This window comes from Tauraco erythrolophus, chromosome 23 (assembly GCF_009769465.1).
Source record: "Tauraco erythrolophus isolate bTauEry1 chromosome 23, bTauEry1.pri, whole genome shotgun sequence".
In the NCBI taxonomy this organism is placed as follows: domain Eukaryota; kingdom Metazoa; phylum Chordata; class Aves; order Musophagiformes; family Musophagidae; genus Tauraco; species Tauraco erythrolophus.
In genome coordinates this window covers 6,853,961-6,876,310 of record NC_141487.1, presented here as the reverse complement: position 1 = coordinate 6,876,310, position 22,350 = coordinate 6,853,961, and the positions used below count along the sequence as shown (strand labels likewise).

General features: G+C 44.3%; 1 protein-coding gene across 2 annotated transcripts in view; it reads right to left on the bottom strand.

Annotated features, from left to right (window-relative positions):
• The window catches only part of MIB2 (MIB E3 ubiquitin protein ligase 2), a 47,452-nt gene extending 27,097 nt beyond the window's left edge, over positions 1-20,355 (bottom strand). For both annotated transcript variants that reach the window (XM_086625565.1, XM_086625566.1), the window contains exons 1-4: positions 20,319-20,355; positions 19,847-19,980; positions 6,436-6,786; positions 5,796-5,967 (exon numbers count right to left, since the gene is read on the bottom strand). In XM_086625565.1, the coding sequence (XP_086481691.1) occupies positions 5,796-5,967; positions 6,436-6,682 (419 nt within the window). In that variant the 5' untranslated portion in view covers positions 6,683-6,786; positions 19,847-19,980; positions 20,319-20,355. The remainder of the gene's footprint in view (positions 1-5,795; positions 5,968-6,435; positions 6,787-19,846; positions 19,981-20,318) is intronic.
• Between the last annotated feature and the right edge of the window lie 1,995 nt (positions 20,356-22,350).

Here is a 22,350-nt window from a genome sequence, read left to right as displayed (position 1 = left end):
TGGAGAAGTTTAAACAGAGACTGCTTTTAATTTGCAGTAGTGATCCGAGGTCCTGCAGAAGTCAGAGCCCCTTCGTAACAGGCACAGCTCATGTATTTTGCAAGACAGAGAATTCTCCCACTGCAGAACATTCTTATCCGAAAAAAAGAAGCATAATGCATGGGACTTGAAAGCAGAAGGGATGGTCACCCTGCAAAGTAGCAGGCCATAAACATTGTGTTAATCTCTTCAGAAAGGCACAGCTGTAAAACAGAATCTCAGTTCATGGTGGGTACCAACCCACACTCCTTCTAGGATGTATAAAGAGCTACACAGGCTACCTCAAGAAAAGCCAAAGATCTTGCAGAAAATACATGTAAAACCGACCTCAATGATGCAAGAAATTCTAGATTCTCTAATCCTCCGTAGCAAAGCTTTTACTGAAGCACTTCCAGCAAAGGATAAAGGAAGGAAATTCTGACAGATGGCAGGCGGATGCTGATTGCTCAAGCATGAGCCAGACTAAGACAAGGATGCTAGTAAGTGAGGGATCAGGATCACAGAAACCTATTTCAGGAACTGTCTTTACCAAGAATTACCATTGTCAATCCTATCCCTACTTGCCAAGGCACAGTTCTTCACAAAACACTGTCTGCCTTTAGTTGCAGAACATTGCACTGAGAATGATACAGAAGCACCAGTGAGCATATGAAGTGAATTGTCTTGTTATCATCCTTTAAACATGACTATTATTCAAAACACAGGCTAAGGATGTTTTAATGAAGATTTCTCTTGCTTAAAGTTTTGATCACCTAATTCCAGAAAAGATAAAGAAAAAACATGTCACTGAAATTTAATCTCTATTCCACAAATCAAGCAGAATATTCCAAACTTAATAAGTGAAGCCCTAGTGTGGGGATATGCTCTAATGTTCAGCAATGTACATGTATTTTTAAGGAGGTACAGTTAGGTAGTTTGTCTGGTAAATCATGGTGGGTTTTTTCTACAGTAAAATTATACTCATTCATCAATAGAACAAATTCATAAATAAATTCATATTAATAAATTCACTAATACTTAGTGAGCATTTTTTTAAAAGTTAGGAAGCAGCTTAAACTGACATTGTATAAATAACACATGTTGAAGAGGTTACTACAGTAAATAAACCTGCATCCCTTTTATTGCCTAGTAATCAAACACCCAGCAGTTGTCCCTCAGCTGCTGTATTAGTTCAGGCTTACAGTATAAACAGTCACAGATGGAAGGCTGGATTATTAAAGCTGCCTTGAATGGGTCTGCATTGCACACGAATACCTAAACGATACCATGCACTTGTTCTTGTGATGTATCTGATTTAGAAATCCAACTGGTAACTAGACTAGACAGAGCTGGTTTTAAGAACTATGGCTGAAAATAATTGCAAACTCTGTTTTGGCTGCAGTATAAAACACAACGTGAGAAAATATTTGTATTTCTTTTGCTTGATTACACAAAACAGTTCCCTGTGTAATTTGCTGGCTCCTCCAACTCCATTGTTCTCCAGAAAAAAACAGGACTTCTGAACAATTGTTAAGGTTGTGATTTATTGGTCAGTGAAGTCTAGAAAATAGCCTGGGTAAAATGTGTCACAGTCCCTACTGAAATTCAACTTAGCATTGTCCCTGAGAAGGTGATGCATGCAAAATGCCATTGCTGCTTTTGCACGTGAATATAATAATACTAATATAATATTCTAATACTACTAATATTTTGAATGAGAGGAAGATTAATCTCAGATTTGATTATTTGCAAAACTCACCGCAGTGTGCCCGACTATTCCAGCCCTAATTTAAACTTAAAGTTTTGCTTTGCTATCCTACTTACAGACACTCATTTATCTTCCAGTTTTTAAGCATATATTCAGCAAACGGATATGCAACTGTGAAAAAAGGTTTTCAGTGAAACTGGGCTGTCCATCCTTTTAAACTAAGGATGAGAGCCTCTTCCAAAACAGCCACAAAATTCAAACCATACAAGACCAATAAAAAATACAAGCAATTGGTAGATGTCAGGAAGAGATCACTTTAAATGGCAATATTAAAAAATCAGTACTTCCTGCCACTAGAGGTTCAAACTCAGGTCATTCAAGACCTGAAATAGCTTTCAGGTAAAGGTGTCTTCAAAGCCTCTTTAGAAAACTGATCGGGAACCTTCTGCAGTGTCTGTCTGGTCTTAAAGCCTCTTAAATCCTGGGATTAGCAAGCTGCTCCAGTTCTGTGCTGGCCTTGCCTAGGTTTAGCTGCACGGGTGCCACATGGTGGGACTGGCAACAGCAGTGCAGGTGGTAGCAATTTGCTGCACAAGGACATCACACTGCCATCTCCAAAATTCTCCTGCAAGTGGCCTTAGATTCCTCTGTCAAAGGATCAGTGGTAGCAGTTACAAGACTGGATGCATGGTGATGTCCTCTCACAAAGAACTACGCATGGAGACCAGGGAGGGACTGGAAACTCCTAGCTCTTGATCTGTGGTTAAAGAGACAGGTGATGTGACAGCTCCCTAATACAGCTGCATTCCATGGTTCCACATTTGATCTCACTGATGGTAAGCCAAGGACGACAATCATGATATATAAGTAGCCCATCTTTCATTATGCAAAACCAAGATTATGGGATGCTGTCAAATTTAGTGGGCTGTCTCCCATCCACTCCCCTTACAAGCTTTCAGACTAATTAGCACTCCAGTGGGCCCATCACAGCACTTTGCCTGAGTCGTGGAGAACCAAAAGATACCCATTCCCCACCAGAGCAAGGAGGTGAGAGAATCTTGATCTCTGAAGGAGATGGATCCTGTGTTTCACAGCCATTCGAACAACAGGGGGTAGCAACAAAACCTCCAGAAAACCCAAATCCACACAGCAGTTACCATGTCTTCTTAAATAGACAGCTTTTTTTGGTCCTTTGCCAAAGGTTTTCTCTTCTATTTTACCATGAAAAAAAATACTGAGGTGAGTGATCTAAGCAATAGTTCTAGTAAGTCATAAGTCTGCAATTTTTGTTCTTCGAAAGGATGCTGTATTGCCTAAGGCAATGTGTCTTTACAGCTCAGACCTCAGTTATTCCAAAGAAATCCTCTCTATGGCATTGTTCAAAGGTTATCTCCCTCCATGCCCCTCGTTTCACTTTTTTTTTTAGTCGAAACATTCAATTTTTAATGCAGTGCAATCTACAAAACACTAGATCAACAAATCACAGGATTACATTTGCATTAAAGCAAAGGTGTTCCTACTTCTTCCTGCTTCTGCACTGCAAGACATTTCTGAGTAAAATTGTTTCAGTTTGCCCCCTCCCTGTATGAAAGCTCTTGCATAAAACACATATGCATTGCAGTTGTAGTACAGTACATCCAACTCAGTCAAATCACTAAAACCAAAAGCATTTCTGACAGCCTGTTTTCTCCAAAAGCTTAGTGACTTCTAAGAATCACAATATGTACCTTTCATTTATCTTTAAAATTGCAGCCTTCCACAACTGGAAGCTTCTTCATTGAGGATTTCTAATTTCTCTCTATCCCTCTGCACGGCTACAATCAACATCTGCCACGTAGGAACAGGAAACATGATATTATCCAATTACAACTACGGCTACTTTTTCCTTATTGAGGCTCCCAGAAACTACTGCCACATCTGACAGTCTCATGCAGTGTCCCTGATGTCACCCACCACACCCCCACACCTTTTTCTTTTATTTATTAGCTGCTTGACAGCAGAAAGATCATTGCTCTTGCTAACACATAGTCATGTAAATCAGAATACTGCTACTTCAACAAAAGACTTGGCATGATAAGCTCTGGTCTATGTCCAGACTTCTTTTTATCAACTCAAAAAAAAAGTTAATTTATATCACATCTTCTCAAACCACTGAATGAACCACACTCGCAGAAAAATGCAAAGGAGTTTAGGAAAAAAAAAAAAAAAAACAAATCAAAAAGCTACTAGGAGGCAAGCATTATCAGACATCAAGTTCTGCTCTAGTGAACACCTATCTCCAAAGAGCCCTCCAGTGCTTCGGTGACATTCCAGAGTGGTGCTGCAGTGTTTTGTGAAAGTCAAACAACTCACACAGGACAGTACTAGGTCTGGCAAGTTTACTGGCAGCCTTCCAAGCTCTTTTTTCACACTGACAGCAAGTACTCTACTGCCTAATTCATACAGCAGTCTGGATATAGGTCAGATAAAAGCCTTGAAAGGAAAAAAATTCTTCTATTTACATCTTTCACCATCTGGATTCCTCAGAAAATGAAATGTGTTCTGCAGAGGATAAGTCCTGGGGAGAAATTGTCTAGCTATCTGTCTTTTGATAAACGATAACATTTTGGGGTGCTCCTGATGAGGGTCAGGAAAGGCAACAGAGCTGGCATGCTGCCCAAGAGAACCCAGCACTGTGCAGCACCATGGACAACTCGGGCAAAGACCAGAAAATTGGGACTGCTCTGCAACAGTGCAGCCTCTTAATTGTTGCCTACATTTTTTTTCCTTTTTTCTTTGAATGTAAGGAAGATTATGTACCTTAACAGCAGAGTGTACAAATAAAATACATGAGCAGGCACCTCTGAATAACTACTTGGAGAGAAAAAAGTATATGTATATTTTTTTACATATACATATATATATATATATGAAATCACAAAGCTCAGTTCACAATAGGATATGGCTGGCTTGTCATATTAACACAAGCTCAAGAAACATCCTAATCTGGTGGATAAACACAAGCCTCAAAACTCAGAAGGCACATCTTCAGACAGCAACATCCATCCCTTTACTAGCACTCAGAATTCTGGCTCAACCACACTGGCAAAACTATGGTAATCAACTCCAGAGAGATCTTCCCTTATGGGAGGAAAACCAGCTGCAAATCCAACACCACTGTCTTCAGCAAAGTAATTACACTTTTCATTCCACAGATAGATGCAATGCACAGTGATACTTTCAAGGCGAGGGGAAAAAAATAAAAGAAAAGAAAAACAATGACAGAGACAAGAGCTGATGTCCTCTACTTTTCCTAAAGGCAAGAGGATTACAAGAAGCATCTTCATGCCCACCTTAGGAGGCACAAATGAAACTACTGTTGAGACTATTTTTCAGTTCTACCTCAGAATAGGAAAACAGACCTCCATGATTTGGAAATCATGAATGAGCATAAAATTATGGACACTGTTCCACAGGCATCAATGTAGCAGACGCTTCCACTAATGCTAACATGCAGAGCACAGAGCACATGAGAAAGGGGTGTTCTTCAGAGAACAGCATAGACCCTGAGAAGAAATCAACAATTTGGGACTGCAAGATTCCTGTCAGCCTCCCTACGGTCACTCAGCTACCTGACAACAGCAAATAGCAAAGCATGTCTAAGAAGTTATCTAATTGCGGGAAGACAAAAAGAAAAACCAGAGCAGACAAACATTTTGAATTTTCACCTTAATTTAATTTTTCAGAAAAATTCTGATTTGTTTGCTGTCTTTTTTCAAGCTGCTCCATAACAGTGCCAGATCCAACCTTACACTATTCTATAGAAGAGTAGTCCCCAAACTTTTTTAATCATGCAATCTGATTAGTAAAAAAATTTCGAGCACTCCCCAACAAACATACATTTATTTTTTTATAAATTATACAGACACGTACTAGTGAAGTTCTGTTATGTTATTCCTGTGCATCAACAGATCCTCTTGCACACCTGCCAGGGCACACACATACCACTTTGGAGATGACTATTACAGAACAGTGACGGATAAATCTCACCATGGTTAACTGGACTGACTTCCCCTATAGCACCACTTACGGTTGCGAGTGTGCTGTCTCGTAGCGCTCGAAGGAGTGAGACAGATCATGCTTGTTGTTCATGTAACACTGTGTGCACAAGTCATAGTCAAAACACATTTTGCATTTCCACCGCATTCCCCGTATACCATGTTTCTTGCAACAGTCACAGATGATGTTAGGGTGACGGACACCTAGGAGAACAAAAGCAAAGGAATGTAAGATCCACACAAAATCCAGAGAAACCAGGCTGACCAGGCTCTTAAAACTATATCAGCATGTTTTAAAGAAAATAATAATGTACTGTGCACGTATTGAAGATGATGCAATAACATAGTATAAAGTGATACATGTAAGATGAAATATTCTTTTCCTGGCTTAAAGGACTCTCATCCTAAAAGTCATGCCAGAATCTAACAGAATGACAAAGTCAGCAAAACTGTTAGACTCGCAGATAAAGAAAGAGAAAAGCCTTTGCATAGAGGCAAACAGGAATTTCATTGCCATGAATTGGCTGAGCATACACTTCTGCTCAGCACCAATCCACAGGCAGTTGCAAAAAGCTTAACATTCCAGCTAGCATGTGAGGCAGATGTTACATATGCTAAAGGAGATGGGTTTACAGCACTAGTGTTTGTGCTTCCTGCCCATGCTATACTCACCTATTTGTGCGTTATCATACAGAAGAAGGTCGTAAGCCCCTTGGAATCCAGTCCGATAATTGGTTCTGTTGCCTTGATCCCACTGCACGACCACAGTCTTATCTGGAGTGGTTGGGCTGCCTGTCCGACCAATCTCAACCACAGTCCCAACATTCCCTTCACCACTGTCCTGGCTGCCCCACTTCCAGTCCACTCCACGAACTACCCGCATCCCAACCTGCATGCTGGCATAAGGGTCCGCGTCCATTGATCTGCACAGCAACCCCTAAAGTTCTTCCACGTAAGGAGTCTTGGAGATGGGCAGTATCATCAGTAACGCATTCAGCATCCTCAGCAGCATGTTCAGCACACCTAATAAGAGAAAATACAATTAAGTGATATCACTCAACACATCACATTTTCACCAGAGTGACCTGGCTACAGAAGAGGACTGACCTCCTGAATAGATAAATCTGTACTTTATTTAGAACGGGGATCCTCACAGCTTTAGCACAGATGGGAAGGATATGCAAACTAGTCAGAGTTCCAAGGCACAGAAACATCTGCATAATACCCAAAAGACTTATTCCAGAGCACTGAGTATGAGGGAAGAGAACTGGGCAAGAAATTTTTACAAAACTCCAGTACCTGCCCTTGATTTCAAATTCAAGAATATGTGCAACAGCTACCAGAGACACAATGACAACAGAAACAAAAAAAGCACAGTAAAGAGTTGAAAGAAAAGACCAGAAAAACATCAGTAGCATCATTTTAGCAATAAAAAGTCAATACCACTCTATTTTTCAGGAAGACTCTTCATAAGCATCTTACCACATAACACTGAAGTATTCAGTTTCACTTTCCCAGATAGTTAGTTTTGGTTTCGATTTTGAGATACAGGAAGTTTTAAAGATGCATATAAAAGAAATGTTTGTCAGGTTTCCAAAAGTAATAGCATTTTTTAAAAAGTGCCAATGTCAGAGAAATGTCAATCTTTTGCTGCTATTTATCAATACTAGCTACAGCAGGAACAGGAAGGGTTGTTGCTTACCTGCAATAAGCACTGCAGATTTTGTGCTGTGATAAGTAAAAGTTTGGGATAGCCTTTCCAACTATTGCCAAAACAATTGGCAAATGAGGTGAATACCACATGGATGCAGTACATCCTCAATTTTGGATTAAATCAAATAGATTGTCAAAGCCTGGTTTACCTCTTTACTATAACAACAAGACAGAGGAGTGTGACTTTTGGTATTTAGGGCCAAGCTGCCGCTTTGAGTTCTAGAAAAATCTACTGTAGCATCCTTTTACCTTTGGGTATCCCTGGGTCTACCTCTTCCTCTCAAGCTATACATAACATCCAAAATTTTCTCAAAATTTGAAAACAAAAACCAACCAACCAACAAAAACCCAACTGAACGCCAAGGGCCAAATAGTGCAGATTCCAAAAATACAGCAAATCTTACCAACTGCCATGACACAGAGCCAGTTCAAACCAGGCTGACAAACCTGGTTTAGCTGACAAGCTCATAGGATGGGTACTCAGACATGGCCACAGGAGCAGCTTTGTGCCACGTGACACGCTAACAGAACCACCTACCAATAAAGCAAATGAAACCACAGTGGCCTAAAAATAAACTCTTTCTCCAGCCAAACATCTCCTTTTAAATGTATGGAGGAGTAGTTTGATGCAAAATCAAGTTACTAGTGTGCAGAAAAAGCCTGATTTCTGTTCAGCTTTAGCATCTCTCTAGCTTCAGACTTTTTCTGCTATGCATCACTGTGACATCCAAACACCTGTCATCTTCGTTCTAGTCATCACTAAAAGATGCCTTGGGCAACGTGTTCATTTAGACTTCCTTTGTGGAGGTGGATGTAACATTGCCGAGTTTAAGGTGCACTGGTGTTTATTGTCTTTATGAAAGCAGAAATTATCAAAAAGAAAGAACATCCTTTTCAGAAAGCACTGCAGAACCTAATGAGATTTGTATGATCCCCTCTTCCTCCAGATGAGAGATTAATAAAATGGATAACTTATTGCTTTAACTAAGAGGCAGAAATGCTTTTTTAAAAGGCTACTATCAACTAGTCAGACAGTCAAACCCACTGAAGAGAAAACAAATGGAAACATCCAACAATACAACAGTACAAAAGAAGCACAGCTCAATTATTGCTACTTGGCTTTTCCTTAAAAACCACCACCCCCCTCCCTCTTGTTTTATCCAAGTGACCTGGTGGAAGGTTGGGAGAGGTAACAACAGTGGGAAAAGGAATTGCATGCTTAGAGAAGGAAACAACAAATACCACGGAGTTTTTTAGATGAGGATAGAGCACCACTCCCCAACCTTGGGAGTTTTATGCTATTTCAGTGGATCTTTTCCCTCTTCCCAGGAATGAATGAAACATCACAGGCTTCAGAACTCTCAGCATTTCAAGGAAAGCAATGCCAGATCCAAAAATTATTCATCATAAAAGAATATTCCAGGTGATGCCAGAAAGCCATAAAATTTAAGTGACTGCAGTATAAAGGAGGATCTCGCTCGTCCAGGATTGCAGTGTTGGGACTTAATCTGTTTTGGGATCGTTAGTCTGGGACAGGTCTTGGTCACCGAGTGGTAAGCAATTACACTGTCCATCACTTGTTTGTATATATTATTATCATTATACCTATGTATATATTCATATTTTAGTAGTAGTATTCATTTGTTCTTATCTCAACCCATGGGTCTCTTTCCCTTTTCCTCTTTAATTCCCTTTCCCATCCCCTGTGGGTGGGGGAGAGTGAGCGAGCAGCTGTGTGGAGTTTAGATGCCGGCCGGCCTAAACCACGACAAGGGGTGATGCATAACAAGAGTAAAGAACCATTCGAAATCTTTATGAGATTAATTACAATGTTCATGCAGTCTGAACCTTGCCAGAGATCAGCATTATTTACTTCCTAAGCAGAAATGTTTCACTCCCTGAAGCAAATACTCCTCCCTTGATGCTGCCTAGGTCATAATTATTCCAGGGAAGGACAGGTATAGCTGCCAGAAACAATTCACAGAGAAAACATCAGTTTCCCATGGGAGTTTAAAGTAACTACGAACAAATAATCCATTATAAGACACAAGTATATTTCTGAATCCTGACCTCACACACTATGACACAGGAAAGAACAGCCCAGGTGTAATCTATGAGTCCATGCTCAGGAAATCCCAGTAATACTTAATTGGAAAAAAGGAAAAATACTTTAGTGCCTTCAGGCTGCGATAATTGCTATAATTGTTGCAACTTTGTGCCAATATTCAAACTGTGCAGCTGGTAGAAGGTGCTCTAGAGGCAACCTAATAGGTGTCTCCTAAGAGGCAAAGGTTGCTGCTGCACTGGATACAGAGTAAACAGACCCAAACCATGGTGTAAGCAGATCGACAAAATCAGTGCATGCAACTTGATAACCAAGTCATCTGAACAGTATGGTAAACAGAGGAAAAAGCAGGTGATTTTTTTGTTGTTGTTGTGTGGGGTTTTTTTAAAAAACACTTTTTTTTTTTCCCGTTTACACATATTTGCTATTTGAATTGTCTTCTTGGGTGCATTACTCCAACTTGGACAGCTTTGCCTATCCTAAGGATGCTTCCTCAAGTGCTAAGGCAAACACAAATAATACACTTTTTCTAAAGAGCAGCACAGCTTGCGAAGCTCAGATTTTGATGTTCCTCTAGCTTCTAGTTTCTGAACATCCTTTGTGAATGCACATGGAGACGGCTGCAGCGGAACTTGTGTTATGGGGTCTTTTCCACAGCAGCTCACTCAAGCCTGAAACACCCAGTTTTCCCAGCTGTTACTTCATAAACCCCAAAAGAAGTCATTATTATACTAAGCATTTTGGAAAATAACATTATCTCTTATTTTCCTTCACCTTGACTCCCTTCTCCTTAGGTACAGTTTGTTATTTGGGATATTACATCTATAACTGGAGACCCGCAGCATCCGACACCTACCAAAGAGCTCACACCATCTACTTACTTTCATACTCTTGGGTGATTTTCCAAGGAACACAAGGCACACGCGGGCTACAAACCCCTAAATCTGATACAACCGGATCCTTCGGCCGCAGCCCAGGTGCGCTGGAGCGGGAGAAGCCCCGCTCTCAGCGGAGACCATGCTGAACCCAACCGAGCCGGAGCCAGGGGCCTCCGGCACCGCCCTGCCCGCCACCGCCGCCGGCCCGAGCCCGCGGGGCAGCCCGGCACGGCCCCGCGCCCCCGCCCCGCGTTACCTGCCGGCGGGGGCGGCTGCCGGCACGCCCGCCGCTGCCCCGGAGGGGTCCTGCCCGCCCGCCGCTTCCCGGAGCGGGGCCCGCCGGCGGTTTCGCTTCCCGGCAGCAGAACCTCGGCCCGTCCCCCCGGTCTGCGGTGCGATCGCAGCCGCGACGGCGCAGCCCGGCCGGGCCACGCGGGGCGGCTCCCGGGCGGAGCCAGCCGCTGCCCGTCCCGTCCCCGCTTCGGGCGGCGCCGGGCACCGCCAGCGCGGCTCAGCCAGCCCCGTCCCGGCTCAGAGGAAGAGGGGACCCCGCTCAGGGCACCCCGACGACCGACACCTGCCCGGGGGAGCTGCAGCGAGCCGGCCGCAGGGCTGCGAGGGCAGAGGCTGCTGCCGCAGGCAGGAGGAAGATGCGCACCGCCCTCTTCGCCACTCGCCCCCAAAGCAGCAGCGCAGGCTGGCCCGGCCCGTTTCCACGGCCCTGAGCTGCGATAAAAGCCGTGCTTCCTTTCGGCAGCCGAAGCAGCCACCCAGGGCTAGAACAAGCCCCCTCAGTCATCTGCATCAGGCCGATGGTGAGCAAGGAGCTGCCTCGTTCCCTCCGAGACCCCCGGCTCTACTCTCCAGAACATGTCTGCAGGTCAGATTCCCTGGAGCATGGCCACAGTGAGCATCGCTCTTTTTATGCTTTAAAAGCCATGAATGCTGCCCAGACATGCACAGCCACAGCACCAGGCTATGTGAGATTCCCTCAGTTTTGCATCATCCTCAAGGCTCTCGCTCATGTGCGTGCTCTAAATGCAAGAGCTGGGCCTCTAACATGAACATGACTATGTAAGGGGGTAGACTTGAACAAGGCTAGAAACTACCAAGTGTGAAATCTTCACGTAGGTGAATCGGTGGTCTGGACAGTCATCACAGGAGTCAAAATTTCCTCCATAAATTCCCATTCAGGGACAGAGAATACACAACATAGAGGAGAATACATAATAATATGTATTCTCCTTAGAATACATAACTAAGAGGAGAAAACACTCTGTTCTCGGCCTCACAAAACCAGGCAGATCAATGCTTCTTGAAACTCAGTATTTGTTTATTCAACTCACATTGTGTTCACACCACCCCTCTGACACTACTATGGAGCTATAAGCCCATTCTTCCACATGACCTTTTGCACATGGTATACAATGCAAGGAGAATTAAGCTTTGGCAACCTCAGCACAACTCAGAGGTGGGTAAAGAACCTTATTTTAATTAGAAGAGGATCTAAAGAGTTTTACATTCTCTCTTCTGAGACACCCCCCGTCACACAAATAGTGAATGAGCAGCATAGGAAGAACTACATCCAGGCTTGAATTTATTAAATTAACTTGCAGCAAACTGGAAGTTAGCTTACATCTCAGCCACCTCTATAGTCTTTCATTCTCTGTGAAACAGTGAAGGCAGAAGAAGCAATAGCAGCACAGTAAATTAATGTTGACGAGATTCTTCCATTGAATAGCAAAAGAAAGCGTTGAAAGGATTAGGAAAAGTGAGTGTAACAGAGCCATAACAATCAATAGTTCCGAGTGGCAGTAACCAGATGAAATGAATGCGAACATTTAGAAGGATCACTGAAACGGACAATGATCTTTTTGGATCAGTGCTGATTACATCAGTGTTCATAAGGACTTACCAAGCAGAACAAAAGGTATGCCAGGGACACCCCAGCTGTGAATTTTATTAGCAAATGAGTGGAATTGTGCTTCAGTATTTGATCCTCAACTCATCTCTCTCAGGGAAGAGGAGAACATACCAAGCAGAGCCAGGGCACTGTGCGTAAAGACGCTATTCACCTGACATCAGCAAAATAGCTGCAAGCCAATGAGCTCTGTCAAGACAAACGTCACTTGCTTTATCCTTCCTTGATCCCAATGCAGACTGGGCAAACCTCATAAAACGTTTAAGGACATCTAGCACAGACAGCTTGGAAGAGAGCACGTCACCAGCACTGCCTGCAACAGCAGAAATCCAGAACGATTTCACCGCAGCCCAAGCAAGCAATCGGAACGATGTCATTCGTTCTTGAGACGGCAGTTCAACAAGGACACCAAAGGACAATGGTGGTGGTCCTGCCCACCTCGTTGTTCACTGCAGTGGGATTCTACACAAGAGCAAAAGTCTGCAGTTCAAATCAGGGGTCAAAAGGATCTGTTCCCAACTAAAACAGGCAGCAGAGGAGCACTTGACTCAGGCAGGAGCAGTTTCTTCAACCGCTCTGTATTATTAAGCTGCCAAGTGGTTCCCAGTGACTCCAGGTATTTTATTTTAAGGCCTCATCATACACCACCCCCCCACCTTTTAACTGCTTGCTTCCAAGGGAACTTCAGGGACACAGTGCTTTAAAAAAAGTCCTTTCAGGCAATTTAATATTTAGATTGATTAACTACCACTATTGTAAACTTCCAGGATTTACTTTTGCATATCCTCACACTCGGAATATCAACAGAGATCCAAACAAGTTAGGTGTAATGGCTAAATTAAGCCAGCTTATATTGGCTTAAGAACTTCTGTTGTGGCTATGCAGCTGGGTTTTAGCAGAACTACTTTCTGCACTATTCCTACGGGCATTCGCCCTACAGAAATAACATTTGACAGGATTTTCTCCTTTCCCGACACAAGCAGTGTTTTTATGGAACCAACATAAGTCAAATAGCTAAATGCCTGGCTGATTCTTATCTACACAATTAAGTATTGTTCCCTACCCCAGCTTCCCTACCTGCATAACAGAAATAACCACTTCTGTATTCTTTAAGAACAGACAACAACTAGGATCAAAAACCTCTGACCAAGGCTTAAAGCTGATAAGTTAATTACCAAAGCTAGTATTCATGCCAATAAGCCCAAATTCAGACTTACCCTTCACTTTTCTTTCTCCTCAGCAAACAGTAAGACCGCAGGAAAGCACAGCAGCAGACACACACAGGCTCTCACTAGCCAGATGCAGTGTAACTTCTCTCAAGTACACACACAACTCCCAGATATATTCATTATTAAATGAAAGCAGACCAGAAAAACAGCCAAACACACATCTTTTTTTGACTCACCACCGTTAAGGACCTCCTGACTCCCTGGTGAGGCTGGGAGCCGTTAGCCCTTATTGCTGCCAGGTGGCTGTGGTGCCCCAGGTGTGCTGCCTTGTGCAATTCCAAACCCAGGGGGGCCCTCCCTGGCTCCCTGCACACCTGACCTTCATGCACTCAATCTTCACTTTCTAGCAGGGGCCCTGTCTGGAGCCTTCTGCCTCTCCCATGACATTTTATTATCTCAACTTGATAATATCAGCCTGGTATCTCAGGCTTGATCTTCTGTGGCTAACACGAAGATGGCTAGAGAGCCCAGTCACATTGCAAATCCACAGTGCGTAATTACAGCACAGAAGATACAAACTCTTCATTCCCAGCACTAGCAGATCTTCTAAGGCAGAAGAGTGACACCATCTCAGCCACTACATGACAAACCTAACCACTAGAAATTAGACTAAATCCATGAAATTCCCCTCCTTGGCCCACCAAAAGGATTTGTAGAATTGGCTGAAGTGAATAGTTTAGTATTCCACCGCAAAGCCACAAGGTCTCAGTGATACTTTGCTTCACTTTTCCTTGTGCTGTCAGGATTTCTGTTTAATCTAAATTTTGCAGAATGGCATCACTGGCACAGAAGGGGAGAGAAGAGCAGACGACATTTCTGAGGGTTAAATATCAGTAGCAGATAAATGAAGCCATTCTTACTGACAAATTACTCTCAGCAGAAAAAAATTAGAAATAGGGCAGCTGCCTCTGTTAAAACCAATCAATCAAGAAAAAGCCTGCAGGAGGTTAAGCCGTTTCCATGCCCCATATCTCACCTGCTCTCAAAGTATATTTAACTGTATTACATAAACAGAATAAAGCAGGTGATTAATATGCCTTTGCTCAGGGATTAATATCTTGTCATTTCAGCTTCACTGTTTTAAGAGCAGGCACACATCCTGAAATACTGGGACACAGAGTGAGGAAATGCTAAAAATAACTAGCCAGACACTGCTTAAAGACGGTCCCACTGAACGCATTTTATCTCTACAATCAACACTTGTCCTTGACAATTGGCAGCCCATTGATCTGTTTTGCCTAAACTGAATTTTATATTCCATTTACACTGATTGTATTCTAGCACTGATTTGTTATGGTGAGAGGGGAATGTTGCCTTCCCTTTCTAGTTGCAGGAGTGACACTTTCAGTGGTTATCATGCTGGCTTACTCTCTATTCTTTCACCTTGTTAAAGGATGCAGGCCTAAAAGAAGCACCAGCAAATTTACTAATATTCAGTAACAGTAGTTTTGTTACCCTTCTGAGAAGCTTGACCTCAGCATTCTGCTTTCCTAAAATATGGCAAAACCAATCTCAGAATAGAACAGGTGCCTACCAGGCAGATATAACCTGCTTACCAGGGTTATCTCACAACACACAGAAAGGTGGAATATCTTTTGCCAGGGCAGGGGTGTTCAAAATTCAGATTTACAAGTCAATGTCAGTCAAACTCTATAAAAGAACAAGTTGCCTCTACCAGCTTCTACTGAACACAAAAACTTCAGGCTTTAAATTGGTGAGATCAGTGCTCATCTACCCACTGGAGAATTAAGAGTGATTATAAGTGAAAGTTCACACTGGGCATCTAGTGGATCTCTCTTTTTACATCCCAGGAGATAATTGCTCATGAGCCCGACGAAAGTTCCTTCTGGCTTTTGATGACCTGTGCTCTCTCCAGGAGGGAGAAAAACAGCTCCAGCCACTTGCCTTAATTGGACCTGACAGTTTGCAGATTGCTGCCTCAAGCCTTGAAAAGCTCAGTAGCTGGGGCTAAGAATCCACTTTTTCCTCAATAGCAGATTTCAGAGTTATATTTACATTGCTTTACAGTAAAACTATACACACACCCTGAAACACCTACAACCACTAGGTGACGTCGTTTTAAAAAAAAAAAAAAAAACAACAACAGAGGAATTATTTGCTAAGTTTGAATTAAGATCTTTTTCATTTCATATAAAAAAAAAAAGACAGAATGGTATTTCAACTTCCTCGTACACTCCATGGAAGATCAGTGGCATAAGGAAAACAAATAAAAACTCGACTCCCCTCCCCTACCAAGAATCACCATCACTTTTCTGGCTGTTGGCATTAAGACATCAATGGTCAACCACCTTGCATCCCTTGCACTGGCTAGCAGGTCTTTTTATGCCCAATCAAAACACTGACAAAAGTCACAATATATAAAAAAAAAAAAAAAATAGTTTAATAAAGTCAAATACTACCCATCCAGGGAAGCTAGAAAATCTCAATTACTTAAAGAACAAGCTCAACACACCTATCAGGAATGGTTTCAGTGTAGTTTATCATGCCTTGTGGCAAAGGATGGACTAGATGTCCTCATCAAAATTGCTTCCAGACCTATTTTCAATCACCTAGAAATGGAGGACCACACAGAAACATATTCCAACAATGAGAAATTGGTCTTGGCTGCAGATTTCAACTGTGCTCTTACTTAGACATTGCTCTAATATATTTCTCAGAGGCAAGACCATCTGGCCCAGAGCTGATGGTGTTGAGCCCTAGGTAAAGCTCAGGTCTGCATCTCTTTCATACCAGCTGTCACTCCTACTTACCATGAAAATATGGGTTAAATCACTTAAAAGTTCCTAATCCTCTGATCTATCTACACAATTGCCTTGCCTGTCCAGAAAGACATTAAGGTCCCCAAAAGTCATTCAAAATTAGAAGACTAACATTACTGCAGGAGTTAAAAAAAAAATAAATCAAGAGGAATTAACACTGAAGTCCTGCTGGTAGGCATGTGGATGAATAGTGGGTTGGAGGAAACACAGTACTGTGGTTCTGTGATACAGCTCTTCACAGGTATTTTGACTCTGGTACCCTCAGCAGTGTGATACAATAGGATTACAAATCATCCAGGTTAGGAACACAACTTTCTCCAACTTTTCAAAATGAATCTGGCACAGAGCAAGCTGGAGCATAAACCCTGCTGAATCTCTGATGGGCCTTTATAGCTCATCCTACCAACTTTCAGACTCCCCTTCAGGCTTTCAGAACGGTCAACATTGCACTCCTGTTAGTTTTCAGCCTGGAACTTGCCCTTTCTGTGTTCTGAAAGCAGATCAAAAGGTTTAAGTCTAATCTACCCTGACATGCCTTTGGCTAGAGAGACATCAGCGGCATAGGAGCACAATGAATCGAGCACTTAGCTGTTGCTTTTGCCCCTGGTACTTAACAGGGATTTGAGGGTCAGCCAGTACACCAATTCACTTACAAGTTTCTACATTTTGGAAGTACAGATGTTATCTTTCAGCTCTGGATAGCTGAGTACTTTAAAGAATGCAAGAACACTTTACCGATGGGAAATGGAGCCACAGTTATAAACTGAATTGGTGGTAGAGCAGGAGCAAAGCTCATGTATCCTAGCTCCAAGTTCTGTTCACAGCCTGGCCCATACTAGTCACAGATGGGGGCCGGGGGAAGAGGCAGGCAGTGGAGAAAGTATCGACCCATGGTCCAGCATGCATCCTTGCATTCCTTGGTCTCAGCTAAGGAACATGGATCAAGGTCTAAGATCAAGCCATTTACTGTCCTGCTAGCACACACGTATCTTCACTGATGCCATTTTCCACACACAACCAGTCTGAATGCTAGAAGACTTGTTCCATATTCTGGGAAACTTCAAACACCACTACAGCTCTCATTACAGGAGGAGCAGAAATATTTAAATTCTGTAAGTCTCCCAAGAAACAAGAGACTCCACTTTCTCCCTCTTCACTTAAGGCAAGAAGACCATCTCATGATTTCTCTCCAATCGGAGCATCTAGTGGGAGTTTACTGAAAGTTGCACTGGTCTCCCTGGGAGCCCACTGTATTACAACACCTTGGCCCCTCCATAAATGCCCTTGATAAGCCATGAATCAGAATCCTTGAAAAACAACTAGGGCTCAAACACTATGCTTACAGGACTTTGCATTCTATTCCTGGATCCCTGGAAAACAGCAACTCAAAATTAAAGGGCCTGATCAGTGCTGTTGCAAGTGGTATGGTCACATTCAGCATGACCCTGAATTCTGCCAGAGCCCAGGAGCAGCTCTGTGTTAGAAATGATGAGCAAGGCAAACAGATTTGATGGGAACAGGCAGGCAGGGGCAACATGACCTAGGAGAGCTTAATTACCAAGTCGGAGAAAGTCATCAACTTCAGAGAAACCATAGGCAACCAAGACCAGTCTCCACAAGCAACCAAACACTAATGTTACACAAATGCAAGGCAAGAGACGAGCTTGTTTCAGAGATAACTGCCCCAGCTCTGAATAGCCCATGGTGGTCATGTAACACACGCTTGTTGACCAAGGCAGCTTGCAAAGCCAAGAACATAGCCCGTTCCAAGTAAAAATGGCAGGAGACCATTGCAACCACCATGCTTGTAGTACTTCCACAGTTTTTGCAACTTCCAAGACATTTATCGAAGGTTTAGTAGAAAGAGGCTATGCATGGACTCCCAAATCTTCCAAACAATTCCTGCAGTGGACTAGCAGCCATTGCAGGCCAAAGCAGGAAAATAACAGATTCTTTATATCCTGATTTGGCACAGGATTTCCACAGTCACAGAGCTTCAAACATGCATTTGAAACACAGGCCACAACTATGCTATACAGCAATATTAAAATAAGCAGAGAATTCAGCCAACCCAAACATCACACAATCATAAAGACTATTCTCATATCAGTGACTCAGAGAGGTACACTCTGCAAAGAGAAAGGAATGGGAAATATATTTACCTTTTTGAAGCCTAAAAAGAAAACAATCATTCAAGAAAAGAGAACGGGTGGTGACACTGTTAAATGACACGTGGGTAACTGTTACATACGTTGCAGGCACACTTGCCAGTCCTAAATGAACTCACTTCCTTCCACTACAGAAACAGACAAGATTAGTATGGCAAACAGGCAAAAGGTACTGAAGACACACGAGTGACCTGACACCCCATCTACTACCCTGTTAGCTGGCTGCCTTAAGGAAGAACTTCTTGAAGGGAACCATCATCCATCCAACGGAAGTCAGCTGTTCCAGACACAAAACGAGACACTTATAGCTCACAGCAGATAGCAAAGCTCAAAACAGGGCAAGAACTTCTCTAGCTCCACCAAGGCTATTGAAGCTTTCTCCTTCCAATTTCTGCTATCAACATGACACACAACATCATTCCAGTCATAACAATGTGGGTTATTTAAAGTAATCCCATCCCTTAACAATTCAGCCATCTATATGCTGAAATCACAGACAAAAAAATTCAACAGGTAATCAAGTATGAAGGAAGGACCTAGAAGGATGAACAACTGCATTGTTCTTCATAGAAAATAGTTTTAGGAAACTAAGGAGCTGTTAAACAGGTCAGAAATAAGAATGGCATCCCATTTGAGCCCAATAAACTCCTCCTATAGCAACAGAGAAGTGCAGAGGATGTCATGAGGCTCTTTGCCAGAAAGAAAGAAGGTTGAGTAGCAAAGCCAAACTCAAGTGACCTCTGTGAAGGTGAGCCAGAGCTCACTTGTTTCTAAGTGAGGTAGAAATTAGAATCTGTTACATTCAGAAAGTAATTTCTGCATTTGAGTGTCTGCAGAGAAATCAGAGCAAACATATATAGTGCTTCCAACGCAGCTGCACCATCTTCTCTAGGTTTAAGTTTGGCCCTTGTTTTCCTTACCCTTTCTCAGTTCAGGAAGATCGCAAATATCATAGAAACACAGGAGAGAAGAAGCCACACGTGTGTCAGTTCTGAGTTACGTTCAGCATACAGCACATCACCCAGCTACACAGAACGCCCAGTAGGAATCACTGGCAAAGTTTCAGCGCCCGGCTCTCACCTCGGCAAGGACTTACCTGCACTACCTGTTTCCGAACAGGAAAACAGGATGTATGTTTACGTCCTCCAGGGCAGGCAGCATTCAACATCCACAAGAAAAGAACTGAATATGGAGCAGAATCAAACAGACGCGCCCCGCTACAGACTCAACCCTGGCTAAACGTGGCAGAAGGAAAACCGGCTGCTTAGAGCAGAGCTATTCCCAGCTTAGCCAAGGAAGAAAAGGAGAAAAAAAAACCCAGCCACGTACCTGACAGAGCCGAGAGAGAACAAAATTCAGTCAACCCTCCAGAAAGCCCCTGTGCTCAGCCAAGGGCTGCGTTTGCTTCCTTCCCTCGTTCATTGTCGGCACAGGAGTGCGGGAACCGGAGCTCCTGGGGTGGCCTAGGGACAGGGCACAGCAGGCGAGGAGCGGCTCGGGCGGGCACGATCGCTGCGGCCAGCGGCCCCCGCTCCTCTCCCGCTCAACACCTCGGCTGGCCGAGACGCGAGCCCGGCACCGGCCCCCGCGATCGCGGCGGCACAGGCGGGCGCCAGCCCGGCCGCAGCCCCGCCGGAGCCACCTCCCCAGCGCCGACAGCAGCAGCGCTGCGGCCGTTCTCCTCCCTCCCGCCCGCCGCCCCGAGGCCCTGCCCGGCAGCGACACCCGAGCCCCCTCCGCCCCGGGGCCCGCCGGACGGCCCCGCCCTCGGCCCCGCTCCCCCCGAGGCGCCCGCTCGTACCCCCGGGCCAGCGGCCGCAGCGCCAGGCCGCCCCGCGGGCGCTGCAGCGGCGCCGCTCGACCCCGCCGCCCCGGGGCCGCCCGCGCCCCGCCCAGGCTCCCGCGGCCGCCGGGGCAGCCGGGAGAGGTAGTTCCCGGCCCGCCCCGCTCCCGGCCCGCGGCGCGCCGCCGACTACAAGTCCCGGGAGGCCGCGGGAGGCCCCGCCGGTCCGGCCCCGGCCGGCCCCCGGGGCCGCGGGGAAGGGCTGGGGCGGCCGCCCCGGCGGCTCCGACGGAAGGAGGGCCCGGGGTGGGCTGCGGGGGCTGCGCCCCGCGCTTCGCCCGCGCTCGGTCCCGCTCTCCCGGCTCGGCCCCGCCGCCGCTTGCGCAGGGACGGGGAGGCGGCGGGTGCGCCCCGCCTGCGCGGTCCGTGCTCGCGGTTCGCCTGACGCCTCTCGAGGATAATAAAACATTTGGGACCGTTTCCTGTTTTCTCTGCGCAGGCGAATGGCTATTGAAACGCGCGGGGATGGCTGGTGGTGAAAGGATGCTCTTTTTTCAACGTCTGAGCGTTCGAGTCTTGGAGTGATTGCGGGATAACTTAGTCCACTGTAAGGGAGATTTGGGGATTCATTGTAACTCCCTTCAAGCTACTTTGTTCTCCAGATAGCCAGGAAGGCTCTGGAAGCCTCTACCAGCTGTCTACCAGACAGCGTTCTACCGGGCACGTCTCTTCTGGGAGCTCAGATACTGCTTGCATGCGATCACTGGTGGCATTCAAACTCAGAATGCGTTAATCTAAAAGCATAAGTTATTGCTACTTTTATAATTACTTCCTCTTCAAAGAGGCGGAGGCAACTTACAAGTTTGTATCGTCTCTCTGCTGGTGATACTAATGATACTGTTCATGTGGATCTCATGCCTGGGGCAGGACACACTCTACTGACTTTACCCCTGCTGAGGTCAGAGGCACCTTGTAAACCCTCTGTTTAAGCTTCTGTCCCTTTCTGTTGCTTGGTGGCACGTCAAGCATGGCTCTGCTGAAGCTAACAGATTGGAATTTAGTTTTACATGTAGTTTTTGCTAATGTAGACTGGCATAGCAGAACAAGGGTTAAGAGTGGCCTGCATTGATAGCAAATAACAGCATTCACAACAGTAAAATTGAATAATATGTTAGTGCCAAACCAAGAAGGCCTGCAGTGTGATAAGACCACAGCACAGAACTTGCCAGCGTGGGGCCCTGCACTCACAACAGGAATATGGCAACAAGGTCATAAAAAGAATCAAGTGCCATTCCTTTTCCCGCTAGCCCATCAGGAATACTGTCTAAAGCTGTAAAACTCAAAAGGAGGAAACAAAGACAGGCAGCAGAGTTGCCTAGGGCTTATGAAGACTGTAGAGAGAAAAATCTGAGATAGAGTGTCACAGCATAGTCACAGCTACTGTAACTTTTACATCTACAGGGTACAAAGGACCTGTCCAAAACCAAGTTTGTCATTGCCATTTGATAAAAGCCAAACAGGAGAACTCAGCATCCCTTGTCCTCTGTGTTGTGTAAAAGCAATACTGGCCAGACCACTTAGACAGTTTGGAGTGATTGTGAAAATGTGAATGTGAATGTGAAAATGAGTGAATTGAGTCTGACTTGGTTCTGACCAGAACTGCAGTGTGTTTTACCCTTTGGCCTGAAGATGGAGAATGAATGCTGCCAAGTATTTAGGAGTGTGGTAGGTGGATCTAAGCATGCAGTGATACTCCCTCCCTCACCCTGCTTTTTACTGGGCAGATTTATATTTTAATGTGAACGTAGAAATACATTAGAAGCGAGTACAGCCATTGTCAATTGTCTGAAAAGATCCATTCACATTTAGAGTATCTTCTTTTGTGCTCACTCGATAAATATCAAGATAACTTAGGCTTTACTTTTGCCAGTGCTCGTTGTAAATATGTGAATTTGCATGCCCAGACACTTATGTCATGCCTTTTCCAGCTAATTTTTCTTTTCAAAAAACCAAAGTTGGAAAACTGTGTTAGACTGTCTGTAAAGTCACT